Here is a 24609-nt window from a genome sequence, read left to right on the forward strand (position 1 = left end):
AAGTTGTAATTCTGGCATTTGTTTTAACTTATTTTGTTTTTCTTACAGTTCATTACACATAATACGCCCTGTTTTTTGGGAGAATCTCAGAAGTATAGGGATGTGGTGGCAGTAGAAAGATAATGTGGTTATCACCCATCTGTGGGCCATACTGGCTTCCCAGGGGATGTGGAAATCTCATTAAGCTGTGTAACGAAAGGCAGTGTACATGGATATTTGTGACTTCCCCAACTGTGGGCAATTCACACTGAGACACAGATGCACAGCTAGACTGTGGGTATGGAAAATAGCTTAATGCCATGAAGGAGCAGGATGGTTTAACACTTTGGGATACGTATTGTCTGAAGACCATGACACTGTTAAATGCAAGCAGAGCCATGAAACCCACTCTAGTTCACAGTTTATCTCACATTTACTCAATTAAATGGTCATTAGAATTTCAAAAGCCATGGCAGATGAGCCAAGCCACTCTGATGAGGCTATGGTACATTTACAAGAAATGCCTGTTAGGGCCATTTTGAGGTATAAATCATAAGTTAAGCAGAGAAAATGTGAGTCATGGGCTTTACTGAAAAAAACCACCACCTTTGCAGAGCCAGGCTGAGATACCTGGCTATGGTAGGAGCAGAGGGCTGTTTCAAGGCAATTCTCCATGCCACAGGTCACCATAGCCACAGAATGCAGATCTGCAGATGAGCTATTCAACTCCTCATCACCCCAGGTGACAAAGTCATCTGAAATGTAAGCGATGGCAGCAGGCAGATCTGATGCTTAGAGGAAGGGAGCAGACAGAGAAGGTCCCCTTAGTCTATGAGTATTTGTCTCTCCAATATCAGTGCGTGACTGTTCTTAGATTACGGCCACACAACATACAGCATTGTTAAAAACCACCAATAATACAGGTGTTAAAGCTGCTAGAAAAATGCATCTCAAAACATGCATTTTCAAAGTGCATGATCTGTTATTTACTAAGTGATACCAAAACTGCTGATGTGAATTAAGTGCAAGGTCCCAACAACAGCACACTCCCGGGGCTGACTGAACAAAGACGGGCAAAGTCAGCCAAAAGAAAAAACAGAACGAACCCAATGAAAACAGTGTTCCCAACCCCTCAGCAAACTCCATCTGCACACAAGCAGAAAGCTGCATAAATTTGTCTCAAAGCTGTCCCCTGGACAAGCACCTTCCAGGCTGTGTTTCCAGCAAAGCCCTCAGAGATATCTCTGCAGTTTCTGGATCAGCAGAATTTACATTCACAAAAGCATGAAGATATAGAAGTAACTCATTGCTTGTGAAATGTTCCCATGCTATATCAGTACGGATAATAATTTTGGCAATAGTTACCACCAGTAAGTATCCTTTTTCAGATGAGCGCTTGAGAAAAAGGACAAGTCCTATTTACCTTATTATAAAAAAAAAAAAGAGAAAAGAAAAAAGTTTAATTAGCATTGACAGGCCTTAAAAATACTATATGAACAAGAAGGGCTAAAACAGCACAAAGCAAAACTTGTTACAAAGTCTATGAAACTTATCTGAAATGTTCAGTCCTAACTGCACTTTCAGGTTCTCCCTTCTCTTCCCAGATTCTTTCTCCAGGATATAGGAATATTGAAAGAGAGTGAGCTGGGAAAAATCTTTAACTTCAACCTTAGCCAAAACCTAAAAATAATAAATCTTTCTGAAAGGAAGCTCAAAAAAATAAAAAAAATCATTTTGTGTTCATTCTTGAGCCAACAAAGATGTAAAAGTAAGATACAACTAAAACGCAGAATCATCATGTTTCACCTACAACAAAACATGTCTTCTAGGTTTCAGAGACTAGTACTAAATATCTCAGATTTTGTAATCCAGGATATGACAAGTTCAACTTCATACACTGAGGTCTGAATTAGAAGAATGATTTTTAAAATGCTGCAAACTTCAAACTGCAATCTCACCTAAAGAAACCTTTGCTACGGTCACAAATACAGGGTTATAAAATGATGCCTTAGGGAATGATAAAGAGATTTTATTTATACATAATAATATAAAAGCTATAAATATGTAAGATTATATATGTATTATATAAAGTTTATTACATACATTATAACTGTTATGTATTTTAGCATAGTTTTATTTATGTTAAAAGCAGAGCTTGTTTTAGGAGGATTTTGATAAAGTGAAACCTTCCCTGGAGTAACTCATAATGCAAGCTTTCACATCTGAATGTGTGAAATCCCAGTGAGTACAGTGATGCTATCAATAATCCTATCAGTTTTCAAGTAAATTCTATTTGCCCAGACATTTATTGGGACCAGCAACGATGAAAAGCCATTAAAAATTCCTTTGATCATCCTCTATAAGCAGACTCTAAAATCATGCTTTACCTACATTCTCAGCAATATCTGACATTGTATTAATTTTCTTTCTCTTGATGAACTGCATCAACCATTTTGATTTGTTCAGCTGTTTATACTCCACAAGCATGTTAATCACACAAGTGATAAATGCAATCAGTTGGGAATTTTGCATTTTCAATTGACTCTCAATAACTCTTACAATTATAAACATTAGGTCATAGTCTCAGAATCTCTCTTTAAGGAGGCATTATATCCTGGAACACCATTTTCCTTGTGTGGTCTGAGCTCTGAAACACCACTGGCAAATTGTCAGTGAAAATGCAAAGCAATTTAGGTTTCTATCCCACAGTATGTATCACGTTGTTCCTCAAAACAGATCACTGTTAAGGCTTCACAGGCATTGAACATAACCTCCTACCCATATCTTCCCCTGCCCAGCCGGTTTTAACACCAATTGATGGGAGATGTTGATATTAGCAGGAGTTGGCTCCTATTACCAGGCACACATATGGTTTAGACTTGATGCTTGAGAAATAGCATCCTCAATGAGAGGCACCCCATCCCCACCATGCACCCTCACTAACAGCCACTGGCACCTTCACCGTGGGAATCATGCAGAAGGATGTCCGGATAAAGTGTGTGCTCTGCACACCCAGAGGAGAGACTGTATTTAGGGAGGCTCAGGACAACTTTCCTCAGACTACAAGCTACTGTGTTCTTAGTGTCTTTCTTACAGGATTTACATCTCCTCTGGCTTCTCCTGAGTGTGAAACACCAGCTTGTGTCCTCAGAGACCTTGTGGTGCTTTGTTTATTTCACCAATGCTATGTAACAGAAATTAAATATATCAGTCTAATTTAGGGAAAAAACCCACGCTAACCCAACAAATGGACAGATGCCATATGACTGGCTGAAAATCTTTTACATGGACTAGATTGTGAGATGGTAAAAGGTAATTATCTTGGAGGAAAACACAATTTTTATATCAGCTAGCAAGAGTGATCACTTTCTCTCCAAATCCCATATTGCTTGGAAATCTAAGAAAACATACTTAGTTTCTATTAGAGTACAGAGTTTCCTGTGATGTTTTAATTCCTGCATTGAGACCACATTCAAGACAAGTGGAACAGAGATCCTAAGATGCACTAAAATTACAGCTCTTTCCTCATTTGGTCTATTCCTAAAAATTACAGCAAGCTTACAGCTGTCACAGCTTAAAATACTGTTTCACATTTCCCTGTAACCAGATATAAATTATGGGTATCAGGAATTGTCAGATTCTACAAAACTCATCCCAGCCCTGATTTTTGTTTCAGTGGATAGATACAAGAGATCATATATTGCCTGAAAAAACCTTACTTCTGATACCTCTCAGGAGACTAGAGATAATTTGTGTTCTTCCAATCTCCCCTCTCGTATTTGGTCATTTCAGACTTTTCCAAGAAAGTTAATGATTCTTGAGGTCTCCACCCACTTTCACTAAATTGTACCCCCTCTGGCAATTCCTGCCAAAATAACAGCATGAGATACAGCTATTGGCTTTAAAACTGGAACTGTATTTTCAAATCCTGAACTAAACATGGGAACCACTCTGACCCTCTAACAAGTAAATACAGCAAAAATATACAGATTATTTCTAGCTTTCCTTGGTAGGTGCCACAAAAAAATACATATTCACATTCCCTTTGAACTGGGAAACAACAGGAGGAAGGGAAGGTAAAACTGGAGGATGCAGTAGGATGCAACTGTGGGAAGTGTTTCCAGTCACCTGATCCAACTGAAAAGTATGAATGGATCAGCAGCTTGATCTCGTTGAGGATATCCCTGCTCATTGCTGGAGTGTTGGACTAGGTGAACTTTGAAGGTCCCTTCCAACCCAAACTATTCTATGATTCTATAGGTCAATGGTAAAAGGTGTCCGGGGTCCTCAGCAGCACTGAGGTGGCAGCTACTTCTGGCTTGTGTCCCCATGAGCTTCAGGGGCAGTCTCTGTCAAAAGTCAGGAAGTTTAGGCATTTGGTTCAGTTTAACATTGCATTTGGGAACACAGTGACCCACAGCAAGTAACTTTATAATGTCAACATACTAATTTTTTAGCAAAATAAACATGCAAACAAAAAAATAAATCCTACAAGCTAAAGTCTGCTAGTTTCCTTTTCTTTTTTAGCTCATTTTACCTCCTGGCCTTAGACTTGTCAAATTGTTAAACTGATGAAGAGTATTACATTTCACTTAACAATTTCATCAGGATCTGGAAAAAAAAAATCATTAGAATTGTTTACTTGCATTTTTTCCATTTTGTTTGTTTTATATATGAAGTTACAGAACTGTCAGCATGTGGCATGTGCCTAAATCAAGCACCCATGCAACTGCATTACTCTAAAATGACCTTTCAGTATGCCTTAGCACTAAATGTGTCAGTAACTCTCAAGTATTTGGCAAGTTTAGGCTTCTTTCTGTTAAGCAATCACTATGCCTTTGGAGATGGTCTGCCACCATGACTCACAATTGAGCTGTCCTTCACTCATGTCCCAAGGACTTCAAAGAAAGATAATAAAAAGGGCCGAATCTGCCCCCAAACCTCTAGTATTTGTGGTAATGATCCTTAAATACAGACGGTCCGGGAGAAAACAGCTCTAAATGTTGGGTTGGAAGTTAAATGGATGGCTGGGACGTGTTTGTCATGACTTGTAAATCCTCATCCCATAGTAAGATGCTACTCATGGTAAAAATCTTCTAGATTGAGCAATTTCTACATACAGTGGGAAGTACAGCAATAGCTTCTCTCCTTCTGGCCACTGAGTCATTTCAAACTTGGTGGAAATTATTTTCTCAAAGACTCTTCTGTTCTTCTTGGCTGAAGTTCCATGAAGCAGAGAGCTCATTCTAATAATGCTAATTATACTGTTTTGGATCCCTGTTTACAGTAGTATAGAAAGGAGGTATTTTGCCTTCACGTGGCCTTAAGCAAGCCTGGGGTCTGACCCTGCAGCCTCTGGAACACAGTCACGTCTGTTGGGGAGATAATATCGTTCATGTTGCTCCTGTATCAGCTTTCTCCTGGCATCAGTTCAGTTCTCCCTATAACCAACAATGTCCTTTTTTCTCAGCCCTCAGCTCATTTGAAGCTTTTATTGGTGCAACTGCTGCTTTCTCAGTTATTCCAACTTCAAGGGTCATTGGAGAGTCAACCTCCAGGTCAAGTCTTTGTTCTGTTACTAGTCGGTAACAAGCATCTGTAAAAGTCACCTAAGCAAGACAACCCACCTCTTCACTCTCTTAATGAAAGAAAACAAAGTCAAAATAACACAACCTGTAGACCAGCAGCCTCTGGATTGGATTTGAGCAGGCTGCAAACATACAGAAAGTTATTTCTTTACATGTGCCTCAAGATATCTAATCCCAAAACTGCCACTTGGAGCATTTCGATAAAAGAGCCAAAGTTCTGTTCTTTGAACAACACGAGGAATTTATGCACATTCATAAGGCTCTAATTCCATTCACTTTAAGGCTCTAATTCCATTTCAGGTTTACAAAACAGTTATCATGATTTAGGTCCATGAAAGAGGCTCTGATAAACCCCACATTATCCCATTAGGATTCAGAAGGAAAAGTCAACATTCAAGCCTAGACAAAGCAAGCCTTGCTCTAAGCATGTGTAAGTAAGCTCCTTGGGAAGACCTTCAATTTAAACACAATTCTGTTTTACAGCAAACATTTTCTATATTTCCTTGTTCTGTTTATTTCTAGGGATATTTGTTCCATGCTAACAATGACAAGCCAGACATTCATAAAGAGACAGCACCATCACAGGATGTTGAGCACAGTTATGGAAGTCATTCAGACAAGAGATAAGATTTCCCACATTCATCACATTCAATAACAAAGTTAAAAGTCCATCTGAAATGCTGGGAGAGGAAGGAGAGCACCTGATTCTAAGGCACCAGGCCATGGTTTCTGAGATTGAGGATTTCCAGCCTGCAGAATAAGCCAGCAGCAAAACCACAGACCCTAGTGCAATCATGAGGGGTACAGCTGGTGTCCCTAACAGCCTGCTTCTGCTGACCCCAAACACTTCCAGGATGGAGTAAACATGACCACAGCCTGCGGGCTGCTGGTTTGTTAGACATGAGGGTAGCACTAGCATTTCCCATGTGAGCTGGGAATACACTGGCTCAGCTTAGCCAATAGGCAGATGGTTACATGACATGCATAAGGAAGAAAATGACTCTGCTCAGTTTTTCAAGCTAGTGAAAGCATCTGAGCTGTGCAACAGAGGAAAGACAACTTCCCAAGTTAGGTTCTTGCATATAGATACCTGTAAGACCCCAGCACGATGTCCAGACTTCCCAGTGCAAACCAGTTCCAAAAGCTGATTTTCACATGAATGTGGCACTACAACTAACAAGACCAATGTCATGTACTCTGCATCACTCAGATAGCTATATAACTTTAAAACTAGGACTGGCTTGTACCTTTCCAAGAGAGATGCTGCTTTTTTCCACCTCTAAAGCACTTCCCTCTTCTCATCTCATGGGCTATCCCTGTTTCTGAAAGCCTTGTCCCAGCTGTGACTCCTTATCCTTGCAATTAAGAAACCGGAATTGCACAGCTTATTCAAGCTGAGATCTCACCAAGGGTTTGCAAAGAAGTATTAAAGGTTTCTCACCACTACTGAAAATACTTCCTGGCGTACACTGTGGCAATACACTTGTCTTTCTCATTTCCAGATCCTGGTTGTCCCATAACCAGACCTTTCCTCCTGTGACCCGGCCAGATGTGCCTCTTACTTCCAGCATCGTCTCCTCATACAGACAATTGTCTCAGTACTCCCACTCTGTAAGATAAATTTATTTCACCTACAACAAGCTCTCTCTTTAAATGATACATGGAACAGCAAAGGCTTAGGTAATCCCTGTTGGGGATCAATTCCTGCCAAGTTTTGACCACTATTTATTTTCTCTCATTCCCAAACATCTAAGTACCAAAGGCGATGATCCACCAAGCAAGAGTGTTAGAAAAGCATAAACATTACAGGGATTGCATATTCCTCTAGGAAAACACTGGAGAAAGTCTGACCAGAGTGGTGTTCCTGAAGCAGGCAGAAAATGCAGTTTTTCTCCCTCAGGATGCACACACACACTCCTTGACTCTTCTCGGGTGACTGAATAAGGGGCATTTCAGAGACCTCCTCACAGTTCTGCATGCCCCCAGGGGAATCCATGCCTCAGTTTTTCTCTGAATTGTAGTGAAAATTCCAGGGTTTTCAAATACACCATTTTTCTCTTATTTATTCAAGTTAGCAGGCTTTTGCCTCTTCATCACTGTAACAGGTCAGGGTTTCATCCTGCATCTCTGCATTTCCAACTCCATGTGGCCCAGAATGAAAATGATTCAGGATTCATTTTCCTGTTCAGAATCTGTGCATCTTTAGAGTTCCTCTCAGACTCACACTATGGTACCATGTCACACCACACGATATGAGGGACTGTGGCTGGGACAGTATAATCCTGCCATGGCCTGGTGCTTGTGGGGGCTTCTTCCTTCTGGGAATATCCCATTCCTGCTTTGGCAGATTTAGGTACCTTAGGACTCCTGGTAAGCCTGAAGTGCTTTGCACCTCTGTGCTTACTTGCAGCACTGATTAACAAAGTTATAATATTTGCAAGCATGTAACAAAGAAAACTTTAAGGCAACTTTGCAGCTATCTGCACAGAACTGCATGAGCAGAAGTCACACATCTAGGAAGGAAAAAATACAGCCCTGTAATCAAAACCACTGCTAAGAATCTTGTATATTTAGCAAGGGAAGAGAGTATGTTCTGCCTTAGCATTCGGAAACACAGCACATAACCTTAAAATTAAGCACCTTTTCTGCTCTCTGCAGTTCAGGAATGCTGATAAACACAGGAGAATTCAAAGAAGAGCTGTGAGAGTGACCTGAGGGTGAGGGAACACAGAACATCATCCTCGTTGTCTTGCCAAAGATACTGAACTTGATCATATTCTACAATGAGACTTACAATCTTATTTTTTTTTTGTCACAACACTAGGTTACAAAGTGATGTCACACACACGAATTAACTGATCCTTGGTGATCTTTAATTCTATATCCCCTCTGCTTGAGCACAGGTCCTCAGATGACACATAGGCACCTGACTTCTGCCAAAATCGATGGTGCAAAGCATACAAATAGTGTGGTGATCTGTCCCTTACAGCATCACAGGGGTGAGAACAAACTTCTGCTGCTCTTGACAAAACAGGGCTATAAATACAAAGGCCTGCTTATGGTTTCTAGTGAAGATACACCGTTCCATTAAACATTCCCAACGTTATTTTAAATTGCACATCATTTATTTATTAATTTACAAACTGTCCAGAACTGCTGACTATCCAAACAAATTATGCAAGAAACAAGCTGGGTTTTGTTGCTTTTTATTGGTTGTTTCTTTAAGTTTTTTTAGTCCCATATTACCCACAATCAAAAATAACTTTAAAAACCTATGTTGAGACAGGAAAGTGCTAAAGCCCCAGAACTGAATTGCTTGTATGCAACAACTGCTGAGCTAGATGATTCCTTGTAAAATACAGCCAAATTAATTCATCCTGGGAACTGGGAGCTGGTTCACAAAAGCTGAATTCCAGGGGCTAAATCTCATTTGCACCATTACTTAAAGTGGCATAAATCTAGAGGAGCTCAACCGAAGCCAATGGAGCTACATCCAATTTGCACTGGTGCTGCAAAATAGGTTTTGACTCTAGCTGACTTTTTTTATTCACAGGCAACAGAAAACAAACATGGGGTATTCTTGCTGTCTTGGATGAGACAGTAATTTATGTAGCATGTTTATGTGTGTATGCTGTCATATAACCTAAATCTCTTCCAAGAGAATTCATGCTTTGCCATTACAGACAGCTTAAACACTGCCAGAGCCTTCCTAACTTCAACAGCTGAGATGCTAAGTTTAAAACAATTTTGTTATGATTTTCAGCTAAATGCTGTGAAAGGAAAAATTAAGGGCTCTATGGCTGAACCTCCATCTAAACATTGATTTTACAAAAGGAATGGCCGAGCGTCCAGTCGCAGCCATTGAACTACCTTGGAGCATTTAACAGAAGAGTGCATTGTGAAACATCTACTTTTTAAGAAAGAAATAATAAAAAAAAAAAAATAATTTGTAAACTAAAGTAATAAGAACTTACTAAAAACAACGTAAATAAAAGCAGTAGTTGTCTGTGCCTCTCAAAGACTTTTAGAGATAGTGCATTTAGTCTGAGTAAGGCAGGCAAATAAGCTGCCATGCTCTACGTGTTTTGTTATTTTTTACATGTTCTACCAAATGATAATAAAATAAAATATTGCACTTATTTGTAAAAGTCATGCTTCAGTAAGAAGGGTGCCAAAAATTTATACTCTGCAAAGAAACTAAGTTACTTTATATAAAGATATCATGAAAGATTTCAGGGAGCCTTCCAAACAGGGAATGCCTTCCTGCTATGAGGTAGAAGATGGAAAAGTATCTCCAAACAACTGCACTTTGTCTCTAATAACAAGAAAAAATCAGAAGTTATTTGAAGTCTGCAGTTTAACTGATTTAAAAATGAAAACCTATTTCGAAGAGAAGCTAGAAACTACTTCTGAATTTATGAAGAACCTGGTCCTCCAAAGAAGCATTCTGCATAAACAGGTTTTTCATGCTATATAAAAGGACTTAGGAAGTACAGCTTTCCTACCAAAAAAAAAGGAAAAAAAGAAAAATAGTAAAGTAGCTTTTCATTCAGATCTTGATATCCAGCTGCAGAACATCCATTTGTCACTTGGCTTCCAAATCCAAATTTTGGAAGCTTCTGGCACTATCAGTGAGCAGCTGGAATGACCTAAGGATTCCTGGTCCAGGTCTTCCCCACAGCAGCCCTGTTTGGCAATTAGTGCAATCAGTGATGGTGGCATTTGATTAAGACCACTTCTGAAACTTTTGTTCTCAAGCATTTCCCACAAACACCAATTGTGTGCTTCAAGGACAAGACATCACACAGGCTTTTCCAGCTCTCTGATGCTGTTTTGCAGCTTTTTTCCATGCACATCATATTGTAGCAGTCAGGATATTGAATCCTTTGAAGCAGTTAATCTTCTCACAACTGAGACTGAATTTCAGTAATAAACACTTGCTGTAATTTTTCATCCTCTGGGCCATTGTATTTCCAAAAAGCAAGGTCGAGATGGCATCTAATAAAAAGACTGCTATATTTGTTTGGTTATTTCTTCCAAAAGAGAAGCCCTACAGAGCAAAACAACAAACTGGACAATATGGAATTACAGCCAGGGTCTTCAGGCCTAATTAAAAGGAATTTGAACACAGGAAAGTTTCCTCTCTGTTTTCATCCTGAAGAGATATTTGTCCTGCATTAAATCCTTGTCAAGTCCTTAAAGAAAATTTCTTGGAACGATTTTCTTTTCATTGGAACAACTTATAACTGTAATGGCTGCAAGGTCAATGAAAATATTTGAAGTCTGCTTTTCCTGGTACTTAAAAATATCCAGCATCCCGTATTGCAAACAAGGATGTGTAAATAAATATATGTGTACATATTAATATATGTGTACATCTTAGCCACTCTTGCTCCTGATTACATATTTTCTGCTGCTCCTTTCAATCCACCACAGTTATTTTCACTGGAGATGTTCCAGTGATGTACCATTAGCTTACTCCCACTGTGGAAATACTCTGGATATTTTTGCAACATAAGAAAATATCTCAAAAATCTAATTTGTCTCTCGGTGGATATGAAAAAACATACTTTGAAAAAGAGCATTTTTTCTTCTTATCTCGAACAGTAGCATTTTGTTGAACTGCAATGACAGCAAATCCCCATAAGTAAACAACGTCCAGCAAGTTATTTGAAGATTCGATTTATGGCAGCCTTCTTTGCTGTAACAGGAACGCTACATCTTCAGTGTAAGCTTTCAAGTTCTTTTTTTCTGTGAGGCATAAATTAGGCTTTTTGCTCCATTTTATAGCTGGAGAAGTAGCTAATACTGACATCCCATTGTAAACCTTAGTGGATAACTGAAGGCAGGTTTTGGCAAGATACGGCTCCTTAAGGAGCAAGTAAATTTAGCCCAGGATGTAGAAATACAACTCAGCTCTTGACAAGTCCCTCCTAAGGTTAAACAACATTGCCTCCCAGGATCTTAGTACTCTCACTGATGTAAATCTGGAGGGGCACTCTCAAGGACCCTTCCAGGCACGCTCAATAAAACCACAACTCAAATACGGGTCAGTGCAAGGACAACAAACAGCACAAACAAGACGCTGGCCATTAAACTCAGCTTGGAAAGTCAAGCAGAGAACTTGCTTTGTTGGTATGCATTCAATCTGCTTTAACCACTTTTTGCATTCTTTTTTTCATTGAATGCTAAGAAGAATTATGAAGAAGAATTCCCAAACTGACACACTTTGGTATAGATCAAGGAGAGTCAGTAGAACTATGGAAATTCAACCTCCTACAAATCATTTCATACAGCATCATTAGTGCCCATGCAGGGGACCAAATGAGCCATCCTTTAACACAAGTGAGCTTCCAAGAATAATCAAGAGGAGACCAATCCAACAAACACATTCATTCATATCAAGTAGTTTTCTTGAGTTCCTGTCCCATGCAGAGAAATTTCTTCAGGAAAAGGACCTAATTTAAGGTCAGACACAGGGAGAAAATTTGAATGCAGCCTGAATTTACTCCGAACCCAGAGGAGATGCCAGGAATGCAGCTCTGTTGTAAAACTTCTGTGAGTAAAGGTCTTCAATGGGGTTGTATCACAGTGAAATTTCCAGTTCTCTTTGAAAAGTTTTAAAACTAAGAGGAAATAGGATGTGTTAGCTCAGCCTGAAGTATAACTCTTTTTCCCCATATACAGACAGAGCAGAATGAGCCTTGATTCCTAAAGCAGACTCTTAACAGAAAGGTCTGAAAACTGCGAAGTGTCAGACTGTCCCGTTTCCCTCACTCATGCTTAATTTACTGGGTTTTGTCTGAAGAAAGTAATGTGGGGAACTTAAAGTTGAGAGTGGGCATGGAAACATGCTCAGAAATAGCATTCTTAGTATCTTCCGTTTTGTTATTACACAAGCTACAGGGCAAGCAGGACAAGGTAAAATAAAAACTTATCCCACATTCTCCATTTTTAACCACATTCCTATTGGTGTTTATTCATTTCAAAATCAGAGAGGCTTGAAATGAGATTTTTTTTCATGAAAATTCAAAAACAGAAAAACAAAACCCAAAGCAATGACCCATTTGCTTTAGGCTCCTCATCTCTCAATTTTGAAATTTAAAGCAGTTCCGGCAACTGCTCTCTGGGTATGCATTCATAGCCTCCAGGGAGTAGGAAGCCCAGTGGAGCAGACATACACCTTCTTCAGGAAAAGCAAAACAAGCAAAAAAAGAAAAAAAGAAAAGAGCTTTTAAATCCACATATACTTCAAAACAGCCTTTCTATACCTGCCTAAGCAAATATACTATTTTCAATACAAGCAGCTGTGTCAAGTGACAATAGGTAATGCTCCATGGTGAAACACACAAAAATAGAAAAGTACTGTTTGTCCATGTTGGCTCCTCTCTGGAAGGTCCTGTTTTGGCTGATCCCCGGAAAAGTCCTGACCCTTGGTGACTTTTCTAGATATAGCTGGTCACTTCTTCCGATGTAGGCTGGCCCCCTACACCAGAATGGGTGTGCATTTTTGCTAGTATAAAAGCCTGAGCTTCATGCAATGCAGGGAGGCAGAACCTCATACCACCCAGGTCAATGCTGCCTCCCCAGGGACACTCACTAAGCTTGATCCTGCCACCTCTCACAGCGATGATGTGTTTCAGAGCTGGTTTCCTGGTCATCATCACACGATCTTTGGGGTTGGTAAGATAACCGAATATCAGAAATACCCTTTACTGTATCTTTTGTTACCTATTTTTCTGTATTAGTAAATTAGTTGGGATTTCTCTATTGTGTTTCATTTCTCTCAGTCTGGAATCCTCAAATTCTGGAACAGCAGCATATCATGTAATACCTCCAGAAGCCAACATCTGAGGTACCACAAGAGTCACAGCCTGAGGCAACACTTGCGCGTGGACTCTCTGAGCCATTGTGCAGACCAACAGCCCAACCACAGTCAGGTTCATCATGCTACTGACTTCCAGGCAGCGAGTAGAGATCAGACCAGGCTACCAACATGTCTGTCTGCCACTGCTCATTGCTCCTGCCTTAGGAAGCTGCAATTAAAAGCGTGGATCCCCAGGCATATCAAACATTTACCAAACAGTAGTTCTGGTGAACCCTGGTCCCTCAAGTCTCTGTCACTTCTGCTTCTCAACCATTAAGATCTATCAAAGACCCATCACCCCATTTCACCCATTTTTTTAATCTTCCCACAGATGCTATCATAAAGACCAAATAGTTTTCCCTTTGGCTATTCATTTCAGCTCTTAAAGGCAATAATCTCTAAACTAAGGGGTTTTGTCAGAAATCCAGGGAGCAATATTTAGGAAACTACACTGCATTTTGGTGCAGCTATGATAATAAACTTCATAATGAAAATTGAGTAAGATAATAACATCTTGTTGAATAGGCAAGATGTCAGATTTACAACATGTATTAAATGTGTTGAATGTGATCATAGAGATATTAACATTCCACTGAGATGCTGGAGCTCTGGGCAGGAAGTTATTTACAATGAAATAATACATCCAATAAAGTAATTTGCTGTCCCTTATAAAAAGAATTCCAAGCTTTTTTTTTTTTTTTTGGTGTGTGTTTTCACAAATTTCTAAATCGCCAGTATTTACCCATAACTCATAAAATACTATGATAATACTTCACGTATTTCTTCATCCATTTTGCAGACTGCACCATCTAACTTACGTGTCTTGTGTAGAATTAGATGGTCAACTTTACCCCTCGAGGCAGGGTAAAGAGACTGTGAAGCCAACTGATGTTTTACATTGAATGTTATGCACCACTAATGTCTCCATAGATTACTCTGTCATACACTTGCTAGACCTGATGAAGATTGCCCTGTATTTCTTCAAACTCTCAAGTATAACTTAATTTTGACTTACAATAAGCACGTTAATTTTCCAAGAACAACCCATTTAAAAACTCAGATGATAGCTTTGATTTTGCCTCTTCTACCTATAATACTGTGTACTCATTGCTTTAGATCCCAGCCCATTTGAAAGGAATTAAAATTCTGGTTTATGTGCACTTACTATTGAATGGCTGCTTATATTAATACAGTGAATATAATCACTGTGCATTTCGCCTTATTTGAATTCCAGCACAGATCGTCAGTTAAAATGGATGTGGTTAGGACTTAAGCTTAAAAAAACCCAGAAGTACATGTTTTTAATAGCTAGATGTAGACTAAATGCTGTATGGTCTCATACTTCATTTGTTGAACCAGTATCAACAATGAAATCAACACAACATGATGGAAAACACTCTTTAAGTGAGAAGGATTTTCCAAACACAACTAAGCTCTGAGATTACTGTCTACAACTGAAACTGTTTTTCCCTTTGACTGTGAAACTGAGCTACCCTCAAGGAGATGCAAACAAATTGCTTTCTTTTCCTAGGCCAAAAAGAAACCGAGTCACCACTATATGGATTCTGCTTTCTATTGTTTCTGCTTACAATTGGAACAAGAAATGTCAAAGTACTGACATTTGCTACTGTTAGTTTACAAAAGAAGCCACCATTAGTTTGAAAATTGAAACCAAGCAAAAAGAAAATGGACAACAGAGAGAAAAAAAAATGCGAGCAAAATCTGGGGGAAGTTTTTTTCTTTTACCGTAAATCAAAGTCAGCTCTGCTATTCAGATGGTAGGCATTGATCTCAGCTTCTCAGTAAGCATGGGATTTAAAGAGGAACCCCAAATTGACCATAGGAGACATAACGAACACAAGCAAAAGTCTCCAGAGATCTTCTCCCTGTCACTGACTTAGCACAAATCAAGCCTTCTGCCATCCCCAGCACCTCCAGCTGAAGTGACACTCGTATTGAACACTCAGCAATGACTCACACACTCAGAGAAAAGTCATCTCAGGACTCAGCACACTATGGTGGAGACTACAGTTAAAAAAAGATTAGGGTTGTAAGAATTCAGCGCAACCTCAGTGAAACCCAAAATCACATGTGCCCCAAATCACCACCACTGCACAAGCACAAGTGTGATCTGAAATGTGATATACCCGTGCATAGCCCCTCTGCACATCTGTGTATCAGCAGTAAGGGCCACACCAGGTATTTCACACACGTGCATGTTGTGACCTCTTTGCACACACACAGTAAGTGCTCTCTCAAGCATGCAATGACAGAGAGACAGGCAAGCACAGCAGAAGTCTCACAAAACCTGTAAACCTCTTGCTCTTTGTACTGGACAATGGCTTTCACAGCAGAATATGGGCACAGCAGAATATTCTTATTTTCAGAGCAGAATAGCCTGATCTGTTTTTCCAAGTGTAATTTAAATATTTCATGTTTAACTACTTCCCTAGAAAACTGTGCTATGGCAATGAGTGAAGGCAATCCGAACTGAATGGGCAGTTTAAGTATCCACCGGTGAGGTATTCCTCCTGCCCTCACACAGACTCGCACTTCACAGAGGAGAGAGATGTTCCACACTGAGGAAGGAAGGAAAGGAAGGAAAGAAAGGAAAGGAAGGAAAGGAAGGAAGGGAAGGAAAGGAAGGAAAGGAAGGAAAGGAGGAAGGAAGGAAGGAAGGAAGGAAGGAAGGAAAGAAGGAAAGAAGGAAGGAAGGAAGGAAGGAAGGAAGGAAGGAAGGAAGGAAGGAAGGAATGGGAGGGGTTGTCAAGTGAGGATGCATCAGGTACTGTAGCTTAACTCCAGGTCTAGGTTTGGAAAACAGGAACCTTCCCTGGGGTTCGTTCATGTGTGGTTTTGTTTGGGTTTGGCTGATGTTTTGTTCTCCTGAGTTCTACTTAAACATGTGCCTGGAATTATACTTCTTTGGGTAGTGATTACCTCCCTTCTGTCACACACGTACCTGTCACACAGGCAACCATCAAGATGTATTTTTTCTCTTTTTATGCCTATATAATTTTTTTGCTCTGTCTGCCTGCTCCATGCCCCTGTTTGTTTTGGTTTGCTTGTTTTCCCTTTCTCTTTCTTGCTGCTCTGTATCTTTATCCTTCCATTCCTGCTTTTTCTGTCTTGCCTATTTTTGACTTCAATCTGTGCAGAACAACCCAGCTGAATATGGCTATCACAATGGGAGCAGTAATACAAGTATTAATAATGTCCTGCTGTTAGCAAGAGAGACTGCAATCACTTTTTTAAGGACAAAGCCGCCTGACCTCAGGGAGCATATACAATACTTAGTATAATTACAAAAGTCATATTCCCTTTGGCAGCCTATTTTTATTACATATTTTGTATCAGCGACGGGAGGCCCTGGGGCTACAATTTTGTTTGTCTGGAGTCTCTGAGCTAGACAACACGCTCGGGAAAGTCAGTTCATATTTAACCCTATATTCTGTAGATGAAAACCACAATGCAACGCACCTGGATTTCATTATCGATCGAACCACCAAGGAGGGCACTTATCATTAAGCTCTTGGCTTGCCAGTTTTAAAGTTCTCGAAACTGCTTTGATGTGAACATCAAAAACTTCAGGGCTATGCGAAAAATCATTTGCTAGACCTCATCATTTAATTTTAGCACGTTCTACCTCAGTGCACCACTCACAGTAATTATGCAATGTTCTGAATGATCACCAGTTGTAATGGTTCCATGGCTGTACAGAGGAAACACTGCACAGTAAACACACAGCAGCACCCTATTTTGCTGCAGGAGGCTTTGCTCCAGCCAGTACACCCACACCTACTGAGATCACAAGTGTCCCTAACCTCAGCAAAGTTCAGTAAGAATTTAGATCCTTAGTCTTAGCATCTGAGACAGCAAAGTGACCCAGCAGTCATGGTGACCTGAATATGATACGGAAACCTACAGACGTGTGTGGTATCGGTGTTACCCTTAACTGGCAGATACTCTCAATGTGTCTCAGTAACTCTGAGCAATCTGTTCCCCTGGCAATCACACTAAAGGAAATTGAATCAAACTAAGGACGGACTTACTTACATCAGAACCATGATGCTTAAAAGTGCTACTTTAAAAGAAATAGTGAGAAAAAAATACCACGAAAGATGGGGAAAATATCTTAGCATCATTGCAGCATATCCTGTTTTGTAAAAAAGTAGTGTACTGAAGGAAAATTTTATTTGTATGCATGACAGTCCACCTTGCTGACAATTTTCAGGAAGATGTTTTAAACGTATATATAAAATAGACAACAAAACCCTTTTAAATAGGGAACGCTTCTGTTTGTTGCATCTCTTTATATTCACCGCGCTAAGGAACATATTAGTAGAATTACTACCAGTGAAAGTACTCAGAGAGCAGCACTACATGGATGTGCTACATCACAGAGATGCTGAACACATCATTTTCATGATGATGGTCTGGTATGGAGCTCAAAAGACCCTATCCTATATATGCATTTACAGGCTTCTTCCTAGGATGAGTAGATTAGTAAATGCTGACATGCCCCATTTTCAATCTGATCACCAAACAGCATTACTCAGCTCTTTCCAGTAGTGCTCACAGTCTGCATGGGCAGATGCTGATGCTACCCTGAATGATGCAAAGAGAACTTTGTGGCAACTCACCTCTGAGCTACGTGCAAAGGAAGAGTTGTTTAGTGAAGCATAAAGAAACTATTTCGGCAGATGTAGAACTACAGCTTTTGTGTACATTTAGCCTTCTAAAAGCAAAACAAAATTTGAAGTCATATCCACTCTTAAATGTTCTGCAAAATTCCACCATGGAGTGCATTTCCCTGCAAGACAACTGGAGATTAAACAGTACTTTTCTCTAATCATACCCATTCCTTGGTTTTACTGCTCTATCAGTTGGGGCTCTTTCAATTCAACTAAAACTCAAATGGTCAGCAAAACTCCAGAGAGGAAACACAACAGCAATAATAAAAAGTAAATCTCTAAAATGAATAGTCAGAAGATAAGATGACAAAACGTCATCCTTGCTTACTCCAACTGAGAGCTGCAAAATTTTATACATCAATTATTTTTTTCCTATTGGAAAGCTCTGCAACATGCTTGTCAAGTATCTGGGAACCAGGAATTGCATATGGTCCCAAAGGGCGTATTAGTGAAAGTGCTGCTCTTTGTGGAACAGTTACAATCCAACTTACTTGCAATTACTTTTATCTTTTAAGAATGTGCAAAATGATACAGTCTATAAAAACAGTAGGCTTCACCAGCAATATCAGCATTCAAGAGAGTAAAAATAAATGCTTTTTTGAGGCATGTGATCTCTGGTTAGCATCAGAATCAAGTAGGGTGCAAGTATACACTCATTCTCTTCTGCAAGGCATTTGAATTGTCTTTCGATTAGGAAGTGTAGAGCAATTCCTCACAGCAAAATTTAAAACCTGAAGCATAGGGAGGGCCTCTGTAAAATACCTGTAGCTGGTAATTACCAGATGAAGAAGCTATCAATCTATACTAAAATGTATTAATCCTATTTAAAAGACCTCTTATTTGTGAAATACTACCAAGGGAAAGTTACTGATTAAGTTTTAAGCCAAGATTTAAGCCTCACACCATGGGCCTTATTTGCAGATATAACTTTCAAAGATTTGCTTCATCTTTACAAAGATTTTATCATCATTAGATAGGACTGTTCTGCCAAGCACTCTTATTCTAAACCTCCTATTCCCTGCTGGTCCTGCAGAAGGAAGAAGCAGGAGTAGCCCCTATCACTACAGGCACAGAATCAGGGTATAATATATTCCTTAAGGAACGTTTACACTTCACTTTCAGTAAAAAATGCAGGAAAGGAAGAATTCTCACTGTGATGTCAGAGAAAGATGGATAGTTTCTCTCACCAGGTCAACAGTGTATTTGTTTAAAAAAAATCAGTTTCATCAACTAATCTAGTAATATTTTTTTTTCAAGTTGAGTGGGAATTAGACTAATAGTTTCACCTGAATAAAAGAATAAAACCCTTTCTCTTTGCCCATGAAGGCGATGGCTAAAGTTTTCTTCCAGGCTGCACAGACCCAGGTTCAAATTTATAAAAATATTACAAAAGAATCCTGAAAAGGAGCAAACCTTTTTTTTTTCAAGTCAATTTACAATATTTAAGTTTCTAGTAGACAAAGAGATTCTCACAGTCAGGGGATACAAATATTCTCATTTTCCCATCTGTTTCATGCTTGAATCTTTCTACAACTGGTGAAGCCAAAAGCTTCCCACTAGCAAATGTTTCTGTTAAGTCTTTGTATCATCTTTTTAATGATTTTCACTCCACTCTCCAAATTGTAATGGAAAATAATACTTAGCTGTCTTAATATACAGAAGGTAATAAGGTGATCAAATTTTGCTGGTTTTAGAAAGGGAGCAACTCCAGTCAATAAATGTACCAGATTACATGTTGAGGCTCCTGAACTTGGAAGTGACATAGCCGCTATTGTCTCCTATGGGAACATAGCTACATGATCAGGATGAAGCAAGGAGATGTCTATTCCAGATGCTTCTCTTCTTTCTGGACCACAGGAATATTGTCTGGTAGCATTGTTTAAAATGGAAATGAATGAAGGACTGCTGCTAAAATGTACAAACTGAATTGTCACATGCGAGTGATAACAAACAGAAGCACTGAGGAAAAACTGCAGCAACATTCATGTAGTATAACATGCCAGCAGATTGTTTCAAAATCTATTTGAGCATGACACAGATTAGCATTGCATTCAAATAGTAGGAGAAGACAGCAATGTGACGGGGGCGTCACAGTCTCATGCTGCCCAAATTTCATGAAATTGGATTAATGTTACATGCAGTAGGAATTTAAAGTCTTATTGGACTATTACATTACCAACAAATCTGCAGAATTTATTCTCTGTACCTACATGATGAGGCCACTGGGACTGGGTACTTTGTGGAGTTACACACAAAAGTTCAAATGAAATTTGCACTGAAAAAATTGTACAAGCACCCACTGCTTTTTGCATGTGTTCCTCTGTACTCTTATGAAAATAAATACAGAAAACATCTAAAAAAATACGAATCAAACTAAGCCAAGGAGCAGACTGCACAGATTCAAGAAGGAAAAAGGCATCTAATTGTGTACAAGGTTGCTATGATCACAGGGAAAAATGCCAATATATTCTCGGTGCTTGGCCCCACTTTTGGCTTGGCTCTCCATTTGGCTTATCTTTATTCATGAGTAAATCTGGTTAAAAATCATTTTCAAGAAATAATTTTTTGTGATGAAAAGATGCTATTTTTATTAAAGTGCTTTGCAAACATGCTGATTTTCATGAAAAATTCCATCAGGAGGAATAAAAGGATGAAATTGCTTTCAGTCAAGAATTTAGTCTTTGGAAAACTAATTTTGCTCAGGAATTTTGACATCCGACTTCAAAGGTATATATTTTTTTATTTAGCTAATTGCACAGCAGATCATTACTAGTGGTGCGTGTTGCCTTATGCTGGATGTGTTGGGTCAGTTTGTTTAATTTCTACACAAAAGGTACTTAGACCTAGAAAAAAAATCAGGTCTGTATGCTAATAGTAAATAGCACCTGACATTAACTATCCTTTTAAACTACCTCTAGCAATGTATCTAAATGACTATATTATTCACAAATATTGTAATTACTGTGAAAAAAAGGTACAGGAAGATAAAATATGAGATTTTGGAAGGATCTATATTAAAACACCAAAATCAAGTTTCTTAGAAACCTGGACTCAAAGATCCCTAAACCACAGCTGAATTTCTACTCAGCTGAAGTGTTCTGAATGTTTGCAGTTACTTCTGATGTGAAGACTGAATCTCAATGTACCTGAATGTCCTACAAAACAAAATGCACCTCAAGGCACCACAGGATTAGTCAACACTTGCAAGTTTCCTGTCACCTTGTTAACAGCCTCAACCTCAACATGTTAATGAATCTTAAATTAAAATGTGTTTCACCAAGGTTAATCCTACACACTACCTGGAAGCACACCTTGAGACCAGGAGCAATGGCAATGTTGCTCTTTCCATGAGGTTCACCATCACGGATGGGTGATGCTGCTGGTCCATGATCATAGAATCATAGAATCAGCTAGTCTGGAAAAGATCTTTAAGATCATGAAGTCCAACCCTTAGATAGAGCGTGGCGCACCTCAAATGGCAGAAACAGCTACACACAGCATGACAGGTATGTCCTGCATGCAGATCTGCTCTGCTGAGCTGCATGCTTCCATTTCAGAGATGGACATCACAAATGATAGCTCACAGGGTGAGGAATGGAGCCCTCCTCACTTGACCCTAAAGGTTAGGCCTGGAAAACACATGATTAAATAGAAATGTTTTTTTTTTTCTTTGTTAAAGCAAGTCAGACCAGTGTTCATAGATACAGAAAAGATTTGACAACACGAACCAAAACAACCTAGAGTGCAGTGCAGTGATTTGGAAATGCTCATTCACAGTCTGTGCTGGTCTGGGACAGTGAATAGCTCTTGGGGTTGTGCAGGGCGAGAGCTGTGAGGGGGAGGGAAGGCTCAGCAGAACAAGAGCCCAAAGGTCAGAAATACCTCAGCAAGGATGAAAGAAAGTACAAGTGGGACTTGGCATCTGGACAGAGTCCTGTTTTCTTTGCACGGTGGCCTGCAGCAGTCGGTGGAGGCTGTGAAGTCCTTATCCGTTACGCCCAAAGCAGACCCAATTTGCTCAGATGGGTTTGGGGACATGCAGTAACTAGCCACGTGCATGCTGCTTTATGCAGCTCCTACTATGGCTTTTTCATTCAGTAAAGGGGAAAAGCACAACCTTGTTCACCCCAGTGTTCTGCTCTCAAGCCAGAGATGTGCTGCATGTCTAACCAAGTACTCTCCTTCCCTGCAAAACCTACACACTGCATCTCTCCAAAAAGTGCTGCATGATGCTCATAAGCAAGCACTGCCTCACCTTCACAGGGAGAGGAGAGAGAAGGTAAGGGAAGCAGGGAAGGGTGATCTCCAGTCCCCACAGAGCCCTTCCCAGGGTTCATAAGGACGCTACTGCTGAGAGCTGGGCAGCAGCATGACAACTTCCTAGCTGGCTGTGGCTCCCAGAGGGCATGAACCAGCTCTAAGCACATGAGTGAGGGACAACACTGCTGCATGGTGTGTCTGCAGCGCTCTGGTACTTATGCCAAACAGAAAGCACTCTGGGAAGAAATGGATGATCTCTGTAACACTTTTCGCAAGCGTTAATGTGCCTTATCGTATTTTTGGTATCTAAGTGGCTCCCTGCCACACGCAGGCACATACACACAAGCCAGAGAGAGCACAGGCGCCTCCACAGAGCTCCTCACAAGAGGCAGCTCTCATAAACGAGACATCTCGTCTGTGGGGATGGGACTAATCAGGGGACATCTGCAAAGGGATGCGTGTGTGCTCATATGTTGTGTGTATTTCCCCAAAAGTACAACTACTGTCAACTGTTCAGGTCAGTTGTCATCATTATAACCATTTTAAAATTTTTCTGATAAACAGATGATGTTTCTCAAATGCACAGCTGAAAAATGAAAACTGATGGTTGGATTCATCTTGCTTAATTTGGGAGGCCTCTGCCTTAGTCTCTCCCAGAGCTGGTGGCCGAAGAACTTATGCATTCTGAGAGAATGATTCATCTACCTAAAAGTAAATGTCTTTCTGGTGGCATAAATCCCATTGATCTCACTGTTTATCCTGCAACTGATGAAGCTGCAGCTCCAGGGCACTCCTAGGCGTCCAGGACAGAGGAAGCCTCTCTTACTGTATCAGTGACTGACAGCCAGGACACCGCAATCAGAGCCACACACATTCTCTCCGGCCATGTCTTTGAGGTGACATATGCGCAAGTTACTACAACCTTTCATTGGGGCGACAGCAGGACTTGTTAGGGGAGATGCTGGACACCAGAGGGATGTGACCAAGTTACCGGTACTCCAGCGCATGGGGGGTGGCAGCAGTGCCTGGGGCTGTTAGCACAGAGCAGGGGGCACACAAACAGATGCCACAGCTGCTGTCTCTGCGACCTACATCAACACTCTGCTCTCCCCTGGGGTGCTGCGGCGCCTTCCCCGCTGGCAGGGATCCCCGGTCCGCTGCCACGCGTGTGCCCAGATCCCCCGGTGGCGACCACGCGTCTGTCCCGATACCCTGACCCTTGGCCACGTGTTTGTCCAGATCCCCTGGTCCATTGCCACGCGTGTATCCCGATCCCCCGGTCCATAGCGACACGTGTGTCCCGATCCCCTCGTGACAGCCACGCGTGTGCCCCGATCTCCCGATCCATGGCCACAGGGGTACCTCGCGGCTTCCCCCGTCGCACCGTCGCCTTCCGCGGCCGCGGCGCTCACCTGAAGCAGGTGGTAAGCTCGCCCGTGGGTTTCAGGCAGGGGTACCGGGTGGTGGCGATTTTGTTTTCGGAGCAAACCTCCCTGCAAGGCGGGGGGTCGGGTTATTAAAATGAAAGAAAAGGGAAGGGAAAAAAAAGAAAAGGTGATGGATGGGGGGAAAGCAGCAGGATCGGGAGCCCGGGGGTCCGCGGCTGGGGACACCCACCTGTCGCCGTCCTGTGGCTCCTCCCGGTAGGTCCAGGCGTGCCCCAGCGCCAGGAGCAGCAGCAGCCGGAGCGGGGCCAGGCTGCCGGCCGGCCGCCCCATCGGGCCGCCTCTCCCCTGCGCGCCGCGCCGGCTCTGCCCGCCCCGGCCGGCGGCGGGGCTGCGCCGACCCGCCGCTCCTCCCGCCCCGGCGGAGGGCCGCCCCCCGCGGTCGACAGATGTGCCCGCGGGGAGGGGCCGCGCCAGCCCAGATGTGCCGGCAGATGCGGCCCCGCGGCGGGGCGGGGCAAGGAGGGGCGGTGGCAGCGGCCAGATGTGAGCGGGTCGCGGCAGATGTGCGGCGGGGGTAAGGAGACATCAAACCCCGGCGGTGCCCTCCCGGCCGCAGGGAGCACGGGGAAATCGGGGGTGCCCGCAGCAGGGCAAAAAGAGACGGAGAGGTCCAAAACTGGGGGGGTGGGGGGGTGATCTGCGCCTCCCGGGTACACCACCGCTGATGCTTTCCAGATTCGGCTCTGTCTCAAATCTCTCTCCCAAAGGAACGGAACAGTTCAAAGCATCTCTGCTGTGACGGCTGTTTATCCTTGTGTATGGCTGCCAGTTCC

The 24609-nt window shown here is 41.3% G+C and overlaps 1 protein-coding gene across 3 annotated transcripts in view; it reads right to left on the minus strand.

The window, feature by feature from the left end:
• Positions 1 to 24163, minus strand: part of CCBE1 (collagen and calcium binding EGF domains 1) — a 98091-nt gene extending 73928 nt beyond the window's left edge. For all 3 annotated transcript variants that reach the window (XM_061363240.1, XM_061363242.1, XM_061363241.1), the window contains exons 1-2: positions 24006 to 24163; positions 23801 to 23881 (exon numbers count right to left, since the gene is read on the minus strand). In XM_061363240.1, coding sequence (XP_061219224.1) covers positions 23801 to 23881; positions 24006 to 24106 — 182 coding nt within the window. In that variant the 5' untranslated portion in view covers positions 24107 to 24163. The remainder of the gene's footprint in view (positions 1 to 23800; positions 23882 to 24005) is intronic.
• Between the last annotated feature and the right edge of the window lie 446 nt (positions 24164 to 24609).

Source organism: Neopsephotus bourkii, unplaced genomic scaffold (assembly GCF_033783945.1).
Source record: "Neopsephotus bourkii isolate Nb327-2 ecotype Australia unplaced genomic scaffold, CSIRO-AGI_Nbou_v1 NB_1148, whole genome shotgun sequence".
NCBI classification, from domain to species: Eukaryota; Metazoa; Chordata; class Aves; order Psittaciformes; family Psittacidae; genus Neopsephotus; species Neopsephotus bourkii.